Consider the following 15,433-nt stretch of genomic DNA (forward strand, 5'->3'; position numbering starts at 1 on the left):
GTTGTGTGTTTTTTATTTTGACAATGCTGGGGATTAAACCCAGGGCCTTGTGCATCTGAGACAGGCACTCTACCAACTGCACTATACCTCAGCCCCTCCAACAGTATTCTTATTTGTCACTTCCATGCTGCCTTCCAGGATCATTGGTCAGCACAGTGGCAGGATTTCCTGGGTAGAAGGCTCAGTACCTTTCCCCTGAGTGTTTATGGACACACCACCTCACCTACACACCTTCACACCCTGGTGGACACCACATCTCTCTTTGCTGCTGTCTTGCCTGTCATGAACAGTGCTGCAGTGAACCTGGAGGTGCAGATGTCTTGTTGACTATGTATACTTGCCTTTAGATGCACAGCAGGGAGTGGGATTGCTGCCCCACAAGTGAGTATTACCGTCCATTTTCAGAGGCATTCTCCTGCACTTTTCCATGGCGGGGTGCAGGTTACCTGATCTCCCACATAATCTGCCCAAGGTTGACTTGCCCCGTATTCCTGCCAACACTTGTTTTCTCTGGTCATTTTTGTAATACCCATCCCAACACTTGTGAGGTAATATCTCTTTGTATTTTGTGTATTTCACTTATTAGTCACTACAAGCATAATTGAAATATATCCTGGCCATTCCTTCTCTTTGAAAACCACATGTACTCTATACTTGGCCCAATTTTTGAAAATTATAACTTTTACTGTGCATATGAATGTAGATAACATCACCCCATAACATATAGAAAAATGTGACTAAAACAGAACAAACTCACTTACCCATTATCACTCTTAAATACCATGCATTCCCACACGTGAAGAACACTAATAATGTAATTATGTGGCAAAACTCCTATACAGAATACAGAACCTCTCACATGAGGTTCTGAGATTTCTTTAACTGCTCACCCTATTTACTATCTGGTAGGTTTTCACCCACAGCCATGGGTACATGAATTTTTATAGGAATCCCATGTTCTGTGGAGTCACTTTCTTCCTTTAAGAGATTCCCAGCCCTGGCAGAGCTAGTCTTCCCAAGGTTAGGGGCCACCTTGACTATCCCCAAACTGCAAATAACAAGAACATCTAATAAATATAATGAGTCCAGTGATTAACAGGTGTCAAATAGACTAATACAGACAAAAACTGAACTCAAGGCCACACAGAAGAGTTTGAAAAACACTTGTGGTCACATAGGACCTTTTTTTATTTCAAATAGAATTCATCTGTTCCTTTTTCCCACATCTTGGTATGAATATTCTTCAATGCAGCTCTAGATGCCTAGGGCTTCCTAGGTGACCCGAGGACAGGGAGAAAGAAGCAACATGGACAAAAGTCTCTCTCACAGGAACCATGTTTGCAGTAGAGCTCAGATCTCTCTTTTTGCAGGTGGTCACAAGAAAGTTCCTCCTCGATCTGCCTCTTCATGATGTCTGTCTTTGCCATCCATACCTACCACCTTGTTTTTTCCCCCTGGATTATTCCAGGAACTGCCTTGTTCTTCTGAGTTCCAGTGTGCTGTGTTTACCAAATCCACTTGTAAGAAGTAGATTTAGTCTTTGCCAAGATTGGTGTTGAGATTGCTTTTCTGCAAAGGAATTTCCCATTTTTTTTCCTGGGTGGAGTTCACTGCTGCCCATGCCTCACTCTGCTCTTTCATGGATTTTTGGAAGGTCTTACCCTTCCTTGTAAAACTGCATGACTTTCCCACTTTATGTGCTGTGTCTCACAAGGATTTTAATTAGAAGCTTGGTGTCTGATATGGCAGTGTTAAGAGGTGGTGGGACTTTTATTCCTAGGTAGTTTAATTTTGGTGTTATTGTGTTAATTTTGGTGTTATTGTGTCTGCAGACACATTAGGAAAGATTACCAGAAGGATATTAATATTTTCAGGAGACAGACTGAAAATTTTCCCACTTAGATGGGGCTGCTACAATCTCTACAGCACCAGAGACTGGGGTAGGTAATGAAAAATATAATCCAGTGGCCTGGTACATAATGTGTGCCTGCACATATCACTAGACCCAAAGGTTGTAATGCTAAAAGAACCACAGGAACACATGTGGAGGGTGCCCTTTATGGCTGGCCATGAAGATGAAGTCCCAGTAGTCAAGAAGTGGAGGGAAGTTGGAATGAATGTGTGCATGTGTTCTTGAAGGAGTATGCAAGGCACACAAGCTGCAAAAGGAGGTACTTTTGAATTCTAGATGGTCACATGATTGAACAAATGAATTGAACAACCATGTGCAGAGGAGGAGTTATCCAGAAGATTGCAAAAAGCCTTGGCTGTGCCAACAAGCACATCTCATTTCTGACAGATGGTAGAGGCCAGTGCTGCAGGGGAAGCAGATGTGGTTGCAGCTGTGTTGGGGAGACCAGTGATGGGAGTTAATATAAGAGGACCCTTCCACAGACTCTTGTCATCTGCAGCACACTCTACCTGCCTCCTCGACACAGAGGAGGGTTCTAGGATGACCTAACTGCACCTCACACTTGTCCCCTCAGGTCTAGTCTTATTCTAGGGGCAACTAGCTCACTTATACATATGTATGTATGCCATGTATGTATGTACATGCTCAAATTAATCTTCATGGATGCATAAGCAAAGAAAATCTTCAGTTCTACTAAAATAAACTTCTTCAAAGTTGCTTGACATGTAGAATTTTTTTCAGAACAGAACTCTAATCCTATGGAGGGCTAAGTGTGGTATAGAGGGAGAAGAATTTCTAAAATACATATTAAATGTTTTATTTGTCAGGTTGTATAAGAAAATGGAAAGCTACTTTGGAGAGTTATGTAGAAGCTTATTGATTTTAATCTTGGAGTGGCTTCAAAGATGTTCCAAATAATAATTCAATGCCTACATTTAATTGTGAGTTTAAAAGTTTATAACAACCGTAATTCACATTTGTCTCCCTGGGAAGAGAAGACCAGTGTATTTGTTTCTTCTCAGAAAGAGTTAAGATCTTGGAAGAAAACTCACTTGATCAATTAGCATGTGTTAATTCAGGAGAAATGTACTGATTATGTGGTGACCACAGCCTACACTGGCCTCCTCACTGAAAATTGTGCACTGAGGAAGCAGTCTCATTAGAAATGTAGTTCTTGATGTTTAACAAAGAAGACTTTGTCCTGTTGCCTAAAACCAGCATAGTTTCTAACTATGGTGTGGCATAGTTTAAGAAATATGATAATTGCTATTTACTATTTTTAAAGTTCTATAGAAATTAGTTTATTACACCAAGAAGGGTCCTCACATGTAACATTTTCCTCTCAATTGAATGTGAGAAATGTAAATTTCATAATAGCATTCTTAATCCAGATTTTATTCTAATAAGATTTTGGTTGGGTCAGGGATTGTGGCTCAGTGGTATATAGTGTTTGCCTAGCATGCAAGACGCACTGGGTTCAATCCTCAGTACCACACAGAAATAGAGGTGAAGACATTGCGTCCACATGAAGCTAAAAAATACATATTTAAAAAAAAAGACTCTGGGTTCTCTTCATGTTCAGACTACTAAAAGCATTTTCTTCTTCAAAAATATGAAAATAAAACTAGGAGCTTGTAAAGGGTTGAAATTCTTATAAATATTTGCTAAACTCTGGTAATATATGCTAAAGGCAAGTAGATGTGAACCTAGATTAGAATAATGTGTGTGATTTATTGATACTTATATATAAACATGTGTTCACATTCATACATGTTGTGAAGAAACACATGAAAGTACCATATAAACATGTTGCACATTCTTCATTTCAGTTCTGATCATGATGTTCCAAACTGAAAGACACTGCTATATTTTATTGATCAGTTTCTGCTGCATATCCAAATTCCTACCCAGATACTTTATAAAGAAAAGAAATTTATTGAACTACAGTTCTGGACATTCAGGAGCATGGTGCCAGCATCTGTTCAGCTCTAGTGAGGACCCCACAGCAGTTAAAATCACAAAGGTGGAAGCATGTGCAGAAGAGACCCCTGGGCAGAACAGGGAGCAGGAGACACTGGGGACACTGGCACTTGTTGTTGAACAACCAATGTTCTCAACTTCTCAGGGGAAAGACAGCAAAATTCTCCCTGGGGTGTTGTCTGCTCAAAGGAATCCAAGCCACCCTAAATAGCCATCATGAATCTTTATATCTCAATAAAATTTAAATTTATAAGCAAATAATAACACATAAACACTCAGAGAATTTGTTTTCAAAAGCAAAGCCCCTGATAGATGAAGTCCACGTGGGTTCTTGAACTGGACAAGGGGAAAATGGCTCTGGTGGTTTATTTAAGAGGGGACCATCAAAGGCAGGGTAAGGTTTCAAGGGCAGACTCTTACTTTCTGATGTCTTGATGTCAGCAGGTTGATTGACATTGGCAGGTCACACCCATCTCAGGTGCTGTGAGGGATCTTATTCAGAGCTTGAGGTGGAAGTTCACCTGCATCAGGCAGTCTATCCCTGTGAGGGGTGCTCCAGGTAGTTCCCAGTGCCTGACTTATCCCCTCAGGAGGCTTCAGTGAGCAAGATAGACCACACACAGTCCACAGATGGCTTGTGACAGGAAATAATATATTCCATCATTAACCTTTTTCAAGGTGACCTCCACATGACCAAGCACCTTGTACTGCATCTACTTCTCAAGGGATGCACCACCCAACACATCACACTGGGGCAAAACTTCTAACTCATGGAACTTGGAGGTGGAAGCATAATTCACATCCAAACCAGAGCACAGGTGCATCAAGTAAAAAATGCTAGAATTGTTTGAAATACCTTCAGTGAGATTCTGTCATCATCAACATGGGAAATACAAATTTGAAGCATATGGAATTTTCAAAGTCCAATATAAAACAGATGATGCTGAATGATTTCATTTATTTAAATTGCAAAAAAAATGGAAAAGTGATCTCTGCTGTTAGAAGTCACATACTGCTCACTCTTGTGGACACTTAGAGAAAAGAAGAGTTATTGTTTTACCATGCAGCAGCTTCTTGCACAGGTGTGTTCAGTTCAGGAAAAGTCATTAGAAATGCATGTCAACACATCCATACAAATATCTCAAAGATACATATTGATAATTCAATAATCAGTTATAAAATAAAATTTATTACTACATAGTGTTGTGAATCATCAAGATAGACAGTAAATAAAGATTAAATTCTAATTAGCTTATAAAAAGACATATTGCATTATGAAAATATCAGTTCAGAAACCAACAAATTGGATATACACTGCTTAATAAAAAGAGCATCAGTAGACTTTGTTTCCCATAATTTCCAAGATTACATGGAACATGTCTCATTTCATTGCAAAAGAAAAACGTTTGAGAGAGTTCACTTTGATATTTCTTTCAAAAGACACAACTGGGACAAAACCATAGGAGTAGACAAAGAAAAACTACAATCCATGATAGCAGGAAAATAATGAAAGCAGACTTTATGCTGAAAAATTAACTCTTGTTGTAATTGGTATATTAAATGTTAAATTTACATGTTACATCTAATTTTTCAGAAATATTGTTGGATGGAGAATAAGATTAATCTTAGTGATCTCCATGTGCACATAAGGTACATACACACACACACATGCTCACACTATAATAATGAATATATGTGTGTGTTGATTCTCATTCTCCTGAGATGTGACTGTATTACTCTTCTTACAATTTTGGGGTGACAATAAAGAAACATGTAAGAATTGTGCAAATGCCTACAATTTACACATTCCTCCTGACATCAAGGGTTTTCCTATTCCTTTTCCAATAGAGATAGTGGCTGCATGCAGTGGAGTCTCTGCTCATGAGCAGAAAGGGGCAGAGAGCTGGGAAACATCCAGCAACCATTGCACCAACCTTTACCAAGAGCCAGTGGGGATTATAAATAACAGTCACACAAACCTGAAAGAGGCAGGAAAGTGTATAAAAAAATACAAAGGTGCTCACCAGTAGGAGGATGGTTTTGGTGGCTCTGGACTCAGGGGAGGACGTGAGGGAGCTGGACTTATGAACATGCTGCATTCTCTGCTTGTGCCTGTGCAGGATGAGCACCATGGAGCTGCTGGCCCAAAGCATGAGCCCCACACACAGGAAATCTGGAAATGTTACCAATGTTGCATGCAGAGATCGTAAGATTATATTAGAATCAACAGAAAAACAGTATCCAAGATCTCTCAGGCTAGTGGCATTATTGTTGCTCTTTTTTCCAGTCATAGATGAAATAACAATAATATTTATAAACAAGTACAGAATCCAGCTCAAATATATGGCAAAGCCAATGTACTTAGGAGCTTTCACTTTAAACTCTGAACAGCTGGAATTCTCAGGACTAATTTTGATGGCCTGGAAGACACTCAGGTGGCAGGTGCTGCCAAAGGACATCCCCCTGCCAACCCTGTGAAGATAGAAAAACAGCTTGCATTCAAAATCATTGAGGAAATCTTTCATTCCAAAAGCTTCCAGTGTCTGGGGAACTCCTCTACACAGGAGAGTTAACAAGTTGGCCACAATCAAGTGCTGAAGAATCAAGTCTGTGTGTCTTACCCTTCCCCCAGTGAAGTAAAGGACCAGGGAATGGAGGAGAAGAGAGGAATTACCCAGAGCTCCAACCACAGTCTGTGACAAAAAGATAAATCCTAAAGCCACATCACTGGCTACCATACTGCCATTCTCTGCTGTCCCAGCCAGAGGGTCCTGCAGGGAAACAGGAGACCTGGGCTGCACATGTCATGTCAACCAAAATCCAGTATTGCCCACACTGCAGAGTTCCCACTGGGGAAACTTACCTAAGATTTTATTTTCACTAGCAGGTTTTAATGGGGTTCATATGGATAGTCAAGTCATGAAGTGTGGGTAAAACCTGTTGTGAAGGAAGCACATGGTGATTCATCTTTATGACATGAGGCAGGTGCTGAGATGAGTTTCCTGTTGACCAGGAGAACTTGTGCACAGAGATGTTAAGTCTCTGTCCAGATTCACACTCTGATCAGGTGTAGAGAGGGGTCTTGAACCTGGCTGAGGGTTTACAGAGAGCCCAGCAAGAACCATCAAGCGTTCCTAAAGGTCGTGAGCAGGTTGTTCTATCAATCCAGCTCATATTTTCTTCCATTTGTCTATATTCCTATTGTCTTCAAAACTAGTGGCATTCTTAAACTATTCATTGTAAAATGTTCCCATTTACTCTGAAATATTAATTCCACGTGCAAGCTCACTTATGAAGGAACATGTAGATATTGACTTTAGTGACAGCAGACGCACTGAGGGAACCTCAGCACTGCAGGCACCTGTGCCATGGTTAGTCCCATGCAGGGAGGCAGGACTGACTCCACATCAGGACAGCTCCCCATGACTCATATGGTTGGTTGTTAGGAACACAAGCTCTAGGGCCCTATCTCAGGAATTTTGCCACATTCCCAGGTGAAGTTCTAAGTCTTGGGATACCAGGAATAAGACATGATTAAAGAGTATAGTGTGGAAACAAAATATTCACTTTTTCAGAAGATACAGAATTGAGTTAATTAATACCTATGAAAAAAAATTTCAATAAAGAAAATTAGTGAATGATATTACAATAGGAACCATCCATGAAAATTGGTATGTGTGAGTATTTAAAACTTGAAATACTAGAATTTCTGCATTCATTTGAATGCAAATATTTAACAAAATTTTTAGGTAGAAAAATTTAGGTTCACATTTTACTGAACACACAGTGAAGAGCTTTTATATGTCTTCTGCACATTCATACCCTGCAACACTATCAGATTCCTATGCCAGATGGTGAATTCACTACAATCAGAAGATATCCCACATGCTAAAATTATAAAGCTCTTACAGGTGGTAATAGAATTTTGTAATATTCTTGTCCATGTTTTCATACATGTTTCTTTCTACAGTACAGAAAAATGGACTCACTATCCTTAAATTATGATGATTTCAGGATTGGTACAATTACTGTCCTCATTGGCAGCACCATGCTGAGAGTCAGAGAAAATGTTCTGCCCAAACAGTCACCATCAGCTCTCTCTCTGCACAGGACTAAGAAGAGACCCTCCTACTCCACACACAGGCAGGGAGATACTATGAGTTTGGACCTAGAAATCATGAAGATTTAGTGTAGACTTCCTGTAAGGGAAACAGAGCAGCTAGGTGACTTTTAAAAAACCTCCTTGTCCACCTTGAAAATCATCTTGATAATTTTCTTTTGGACTAAACCACAGCAACCCCTGTCAGTAAGAATCACACTTAGTTAAATTAGGATCCACGGAGGCTTGGCATTTAGGCTAGGACCCGTTTATCTCTGCTACCTAGAGCCATTCTTCATCAACCATTTTAATACTTGTGTGGCTCTGGCTTATGGAGGGTTCAACCAAGTGACCCCTTTTTGGCTGTGATCACTTACCTAGACTCTTGAAGGGTCTCTTCTCACAGATTCTGCTCTCAGAGTCACCCTGAGTCACTCATCAGGCTCTTCCTCTCTGCCAGGCTGGTGACCTCAGTGCAGAGGCCTCTCTGACCAACATGTGTGCTGCAGGGAGGTGGACAGCTCCTGAGATATGGGTCTGTGGCTCTGTGACCTCACCTCCCCTGGGACCTGCAATTACCCCTGTGCCAGCGGCAGCAATGGCTGTGCAGGCTGGGAGAGCTGAGGACACTGCTGGAAACTTTCTCCCAGGTGTCACTTATGAAAAACAATATTAAACTTTCTTCATAACATGTCTTCAGAGGATATTCTAGTGTTTGGAGAGACTCTTACTTATCCATGATCCTAGGAGACCAGCAGGGTGTCACTTGGAGGGGATGGGAAGTGCTGAGGTCTGTCATATGAAGTGTGGCAGTGAGCTTTGCATGTTTCATATTATTTTTTCCTTCCCTGGGAAGAATTTTACCCCAAATTTAGTTGTGACTTGTTCTTCATTTAAATTAATAACATGAGATTGAAGGTATGAGCAAAGAAATTGAAAATAGAGAAAACACATAGGAAGGATATTAACCCAGGTAGAAGGAAAGGAATAGATGCTAATAGTTCACCTTGGAAGTGACCAGATTCATCTGCCCAATATGAGTAAATTCACTGGATACACTTATGTAATTGAATGTTAATTTATATTCTACTTTGTGAAGAAATACACCCTGCCATTATTGACCTCCGCTACTGACAGGGGGGAGAAACAGAACAATATCCCTCAAATAGAATGAAAAAAAGTCTTCTTCAACAATGACATCAGCAGGGTCTGTTTTACTAGTCTGAGCCAAGATTTATATAATATCAAATCAAATATCAACATTACTAATTAATATTAGTAATATTAATCTAATTAATTATAAATTATTTATATTGGTATTAATAATTACTAATATTAATTCAGTAGCCCCACAGGGTGACCACAGCACAGGAGCCCTTTCATTACTGTATTCCCTCCAGCCCTGCAAGGACAACGTATACACTGAGGCACCTTAACTAATGCTGTGAGATTTACCATCCAGGTGAAAACCTGTGGTATGAAACAGGTGGGTCTTGGGCAGTGACACTCAATGGGGATTAGACTGAAGTGGTTAAAAGAATAAAGACATGAGAAAAGGGTGGACAGGGAAACAAGATGGTAGAGCTCCTGTGATATGGAGGAGAGAGAGTGCAAAAGAGATAAGGTAGATGCAGAAAAGGCAAAACCTCATTACCTATCCAGAAAAAGCTTATGGGCATGCCTAGGTGTAGGCACACCTGGGGTGAGGAGCCAAGGGACACAAGGACATAGGGTTAACCAGGTTAGAGAGACATGGGGTGCAAGGTCACACAGGAATTAAGATGCTTCTGGGGATGGGGACAGAATGCAAAATAAAGTTGAAGGTTGCTGGATGCAAAGCCTCTGAGGTGTTCATATCTACACCTGATTTGGAAGTTGTGAACATAGCTTGGGGACAGAGACTGTATTAATTAGTTGTCCAAAACAGGCCCAGAGTGTGACAAAAAAGTGAGTCTATGCAGAGAGAATGGACCTTGGAGGAGACAAATTAGACAGAGAACAATGAAGAAGCAGGGGAAGGTGGTGGGGAAAGAGCTAAGGGGGCCATGAGGCTAAAAGTGGGAGGAAACACAAATGTAAAAATGTACGCTTCTAGATTTCAGGACTAATATGACTCCCCACAACCATGTTGTGTAACTGAGTGACAGAAAGACACCTGTGAAACTGTGAAAGTGTCTTGATTGAGGACCAGGCACTTTGTCCACAGCAAGTGCATATGGTTAATTGGCCATGCAGGGAAATTCCCAGGGAGATACAAAATAAAAAACCAACACACAATTTTACCTTTAAACCAAGTTCTTGGATGGCTCCTTGTGCTTTCTGCATCAAGCTCCCTGGGGGTGGGGGGGACATAAGGTTCTACTGGAGAGGCCAGAAAGAGAGAGGGCGCACGCTTGGAAGTTCGTTTTATTGGGAACTCTAAATGCTGGGGAAAATCCCATCCAATGAAGGTCAAGGGGGGGGCAGTGTTGCAAGGTCAGGTGATGTGATTGTGTCCCTGGAGTAGTGGAGAGACATGCTTCCACGTGGACACCATTCTGGAACCCAAGAAGTGTGAGGAAGTCCTGCCACATTTCTGCTACTTGGACACCTCAAATACTCAGCTGGGGAGTAACTCAGTCTGTGCCAGGTTGATTTCCCACATATTCCCCCTTCTTTCTTTGAAAAGCAGGTGATGATTTACTCTTGGGTCCCTGAATTCTTGCTTTGAAGGTTCACCATTCTATAATTACAACACAAAAGAGAATTAACAGCAAAGAGAACAATGCAAAAATATACCAGGCAGAGTGTTTAAAATGTTTCTGGGGTTAAAGCCATTTAATTTTTTTAATACTTGATTAGCTAAAGAAGAAGGATCTGAAAAATCAGCTTTATTATTCTGTATATCCTGAATATGATGATGGAGCTCCAAAAGATCCAAGCTGTTATTATTATTTTGCCAAATACCCAATAAATGGTTTTTAACCTTCTCTCAATCCCACAGGAAGGTATTGTACTTGGCAGCTGTAACACACACATATTTATAACTTGTGTGACATTTAAGTGTTTCTTTAAACTTTAGAGCCAAAAGCTCATTACTTATAGTTATGACAGTTGCCTCTAAGGCATTTAACTTAGTCTCAATTCTTTCATAAATATTTATTTGATTGTGAAGAGCCTTGGAAGTATTCTGAGCCAAATTATTAAGAAAATTGGCATGTTGAATATTTTGAGACACAGCCACTAAAGCTGTGATTGTTGAGGCAATAAAGGAAACCAAGGCAACAACTCCCACTATTATAAGTCCAATGGCATGTTTAGGTCTCACTAGCTGGGCATGTATTTGTCGTAAAACTTCAAAACCAGCATCAGTGTACCATGGCTCTGAAATATTATCTGGCAATAAGACAAATGAATGCTGATTGAGTATCAGCACTCCTTTTTCTCTATTATATCTGGTAATACAATTAGTTAGATTACATTTGTCACATGTTACAATATATCTATCATCTACCCATTTCACTTTTACATTTCCAATAATTAAAACATAAGGAGATTAAACACAGGCTCATAAGCCATATCAAGAACCTTCTTTATAGTTATTTTCAACAAATTCCGGTAAAGGCTTGTCTGTAAAATGTAAAAATTCCGAGGCAGCAATTAATCGCCAAACATCCTTTTGAACACCACCTTCACTGTGGGTCAAAATATTGCTAAGAAATCTTGCAGGGGTCACTCTGGGCCATCTTTTTCTTCTTTCAAAATCTCTTCCTTTTGAGGGAAGTCTTCTCTGTGTCAATCTTCAGTCATTTGAATTTTGGTTCTATTTCCTCCATGTCTGATTGCACGTTCAGGCACCCAAATAGGATGAAAAGCACCTTTTGGAAAAATACAAGAATAACCTCTTCCCCACATAGTCACTGGATCTGGTCTTTTCCATTGATCAGTCTGTAAGTCTTTCCACCAAACTCGGCCTAAAGGACCTGTTGCTGTGAAAGACATAGGTCGCTCAGCTGCAGTGTGACCTTCTAAGTCACAATTTAAAAAATTTAAAAGAAACACAGCATGATTGAGGTTATTTGGGGAGTCATAATCCTGTACCTACCTTTTAATTTCTGTAATTGCAGCTTAATTTTTAAATGAGCTCATTCTACAATGGCTTGACCTTGAGGATTTTAAGGAATACCTGTTTATGGTCAATCCAAAATTCTTCAAAATTGTTGAAAAGAATAGTTTACATAAGCTGGAACATTATACCTTTTAATCTGTTAAGGACATCCTAATACTGCAAAAGTAGCTAGGAAATGGGAAATATCATGCTGAGCATTTTTTTTGTATGAGCTATAGCAAAAATAAATCTAGAATAAGTATCTACAATTACATGGACATAACACTGTTTACCAAGTTGAGGAACGTGAGTTACATCCATTTGCCATAATTGATTTGGTTTCAATCCATGGAGATTTACCCCTTATGGCAGATATGGAGTGTGTATAACACACTTGGGGCAATGATTACAATTTGCCAAGCTTGATCTCTGGTAATATTAATTTTTTTTTACATAAAATAGAAGCATTTTGATGTTGTAAAGAATTAGAGACTTGTGCACAATCATAGGAAGACATTTGCTGACAAACAGCTACTAGTTTATCAATGTTGTCATTACCTGAAGTCAGAGGTCCTGGAAGATTAGTATGAGCCCATATGTGGCCTATAAAACATGGCTGCTTCCGCATTTACACTGCCCTTTGTGGATTACAAAATAAGATAAATAAATTGTGTGATGATATATACCCAACAAATCAAGTTTCAATATTTTTGGTAACTCTGACTGCATATAAACTGTCAGAATAAATGTCAATAGGCTCATTTGCAGAATAACCTAAGTCACAAATGAGAGCTTGTAGCTCTGTTCTTTGGGGCAGAAGCATATGAGGTTTGTAATACCTCTGTATGAACTCAACTATGAAAACTTGCTTTACCTGAATTTGAGCCATCAGTGAACACTGTTAGGCATTATCTATTGGTTGGGCACGTAAAGTCTATGGAAAAATAAATGGCATTATTAATGCAAATTAAATAATTTTATCATGAGGATAATGACTTTCTACCTGACCAGGAAAATCAGCAGAAGCTACCTGCCATAAAATAGAAGCTTGAAAAAACCAATTATTCTGTTGAACAGAAAACGGAATGATTATAATATCAGGGTCTGATCTGACTAGTTGTAAAACTCTTGTTCTGCCTTTTATTACTAATTGAACAATAGAGTCATGAAAAAGAATTAATATCTTTGGGGGAGAGTGAGCCAAATTAATCCACTCAACAACTCCTGATCTTTGCCATATAGCTCCTGTGGGAGCATGAACAATTGGAAATATTAATAAATGCACCAGCTCTTGAGAATTGATTCAGGTAAGCTGTGCTTTTTAAATTGCAATTTCAACCTTTTTCAAGGCTGCTCTACCCTCTATTGTTACCTAAAGAGGAGAAGTTGGAGAAGGATCTCCTTGCATTATCTAGAATAAAGGATTTAAATCAGAAGTAGTTAGCTTTAAGAATGGCCTTAGCCAATTATTATCTCCTAATAATTTTTTAAAAATCATTAAAGGTATGTAACTCCTTAACTCTTATCTGTAAGTTTTGAGGATGGATTGTACATCCTTCAATTACATGGCCCAAATATTGAAAAGGAGGCACCATTGGCACTTTTTGAGGGGCAACGCACAAACCCATTGCTGTAAGTGAAGTCTCTTATTGGGTAAAAATTTTTGAAAGTACTTCTGGATGAGCATGAGCTAATAATACATCATCCATGAAATGAATAATATATGCATCAGGAAAATTATGTCTTAGAGGCATTATTGCCTGAGCTACAAAATTTTGACATAAAGTTGAATTATTAGGCATTCCCTGAGGCAATGCCTTCCAGCAATATCTTTTAACTGGCTTTTTAAATTTTATTGCTGGGACACTGAAAGCAAATTTTTCACAATCCTCAGGATGTAATTTTAGAGAAAAGAAACAATCTTTCAGGTCTATTACCGTTGAGCTATAATCCAAAGGAATAGCTCTGGGGGAAGGATGTCAGGCTGCAATGGTCCCATAGGCTGAATTGCATAATATATTGCCCTTAGATCCTGTAATAACCTCCAACTACCTGAATTTTTCTTAATAACAAAAATGGGGGTTGCCTCTACCACAGCCTTCCAAGAGGAGCTGGGGGAGGACGGTGGCCCACGAGGCTCATCGCGGCAGTGCCGTGGTGACAGCTGTGGGGCCTCACGCATGGCAGGGTGGCCTGGGTTTTGGCCTCCCCCAGGTTCCCAGGAAGCAGGCCGGAGTCCAGTTTGGGAATGGCAGCAGCAGCAGAGGTGGAGGCTTCATTGTGTCTCTCTACCCTTTAGCCTGAGCCAAAGGAGGCCAGGCAGCCCGGGTGACTGGAGGGGGTCCTCTGCCCGAGAATGGAAATTCACTTCACCAGGATATGGAGACTGTTCAATCACCAGGGCAACCGACTCGTGTTACAAGAAGATGAGATTCTTCTGGTATGAGTCTCCTCTGCCATCTGCATTATCTCAGTATCTCTTGAGTTTTTGCAGAGTGGTTTTGTTCTGAGCAGTTTTACCTTGCTTATCACATTCAGCATGGGGCCAGAGCAAAAGTTATCATTGTTGGATTGGATAATGCAGGAAAAACTACTATCCTTTACCAATTTTCTATGAATGAAGTTGTACATACATCCCCTACAATAGAAAGTAATGTAGAAGAGATAGTGATTAATAATACACGTTTCCTAATATGGGATATTGGTGGCCAATAATCTCTTCGTTCTTCCTGGAATATTTATTATACTAACACGGAGTTTGTAATAGTAGTTGTGGACAGTAAAGACAGAGAGAGGATTTCGGAAACTAGAGAAGAACTCTACAAAATGTTAGCACCTGAGGACCTAAGAAAAGCTGGATTACTGATTTTTGCTAATAAACAAGACGTTAAAGAATGCATGAGTGTAGCAGAAATCTCCCAGTTTTTGAAGCTAATTCTATTAAAGATCATCAGTGGCATATCCAGGCATGCTGTGCTCTTACTGGCGAGGGATTATGCCAAGGACTTGAATGGATGATGTCACAACTTAAGATTAGATGATCTCTACTGACCTCTTCTCATAGACTTTATATGAACAAAGTGCTGAAGCTTTACCTGAAAGCTGCAAAAATTAATGGTTTAGATATATTTATAATAAATTGATTTCAATTTTTTTTATATAAGAAGAAAAAATAAGACCACTTAATTTGAAAACAAGATGAAGTCTCTACTTCCAGTTTGCTTTCTCATTAGTTCCTTACAAAGTACTTTATTAAAGCTGTGATTGACATTTTTCTTAATGAATCCTCTCAGGACAATGTATAGCCTGTGGTAAGTACAAAGGGAGAGGAAGATGTTTTGAACTTTAAGAGATT

At 39.6% G+C, this 15,433-nt stretch overlaps 1 protein-coding gene and 1 pseudogene across 1 annotated transcript; one reads left to right on the forward strand and one right to left on the reverse strand.

Moving 5' to 3' along the window:
* Positions 1-5,691: 5,691 nt before the first annotated feature.
* LOC144250484 (vomeronasal type-1 receptor 4-like) lies at positions 5,692-6,630 on the reverse strand. The gene has a single exon (XM_077793318.1). It carries the CDS (start codon positions 6,628-6,630, stop codon positions 5,692-5,694), a length of 939 nt encoding a protein of 312 aa, XP_077649444.1.
* Positions 6,631-14,434: 7,804 nt separating this feature from the next.
* Positions 14,435-15,119, forward strand: LOC144250398 (ADP-ribosylation factor-like protein 5A; annotated as a pseudogene).
* Positions 15,120-15,433: the final 314 nt, after the last annotated feature.

This window comes from Urocitellus parryii, chromosome 15 (assembly GCF_045843805.1).
Source record: "Urocitellus parryii isolate mUroPar1 chromosome 15, mUroPar1.hap1, whole genome shotgun sequence".
In the NCBI taxonomy this organism is placed as follows: domain Eukaryota; kingdom Metazoa; phylum Chordata; class Mammalia; order Rodentia; family Sciuridae; genus Urocitellus; species Urocitellus parryii.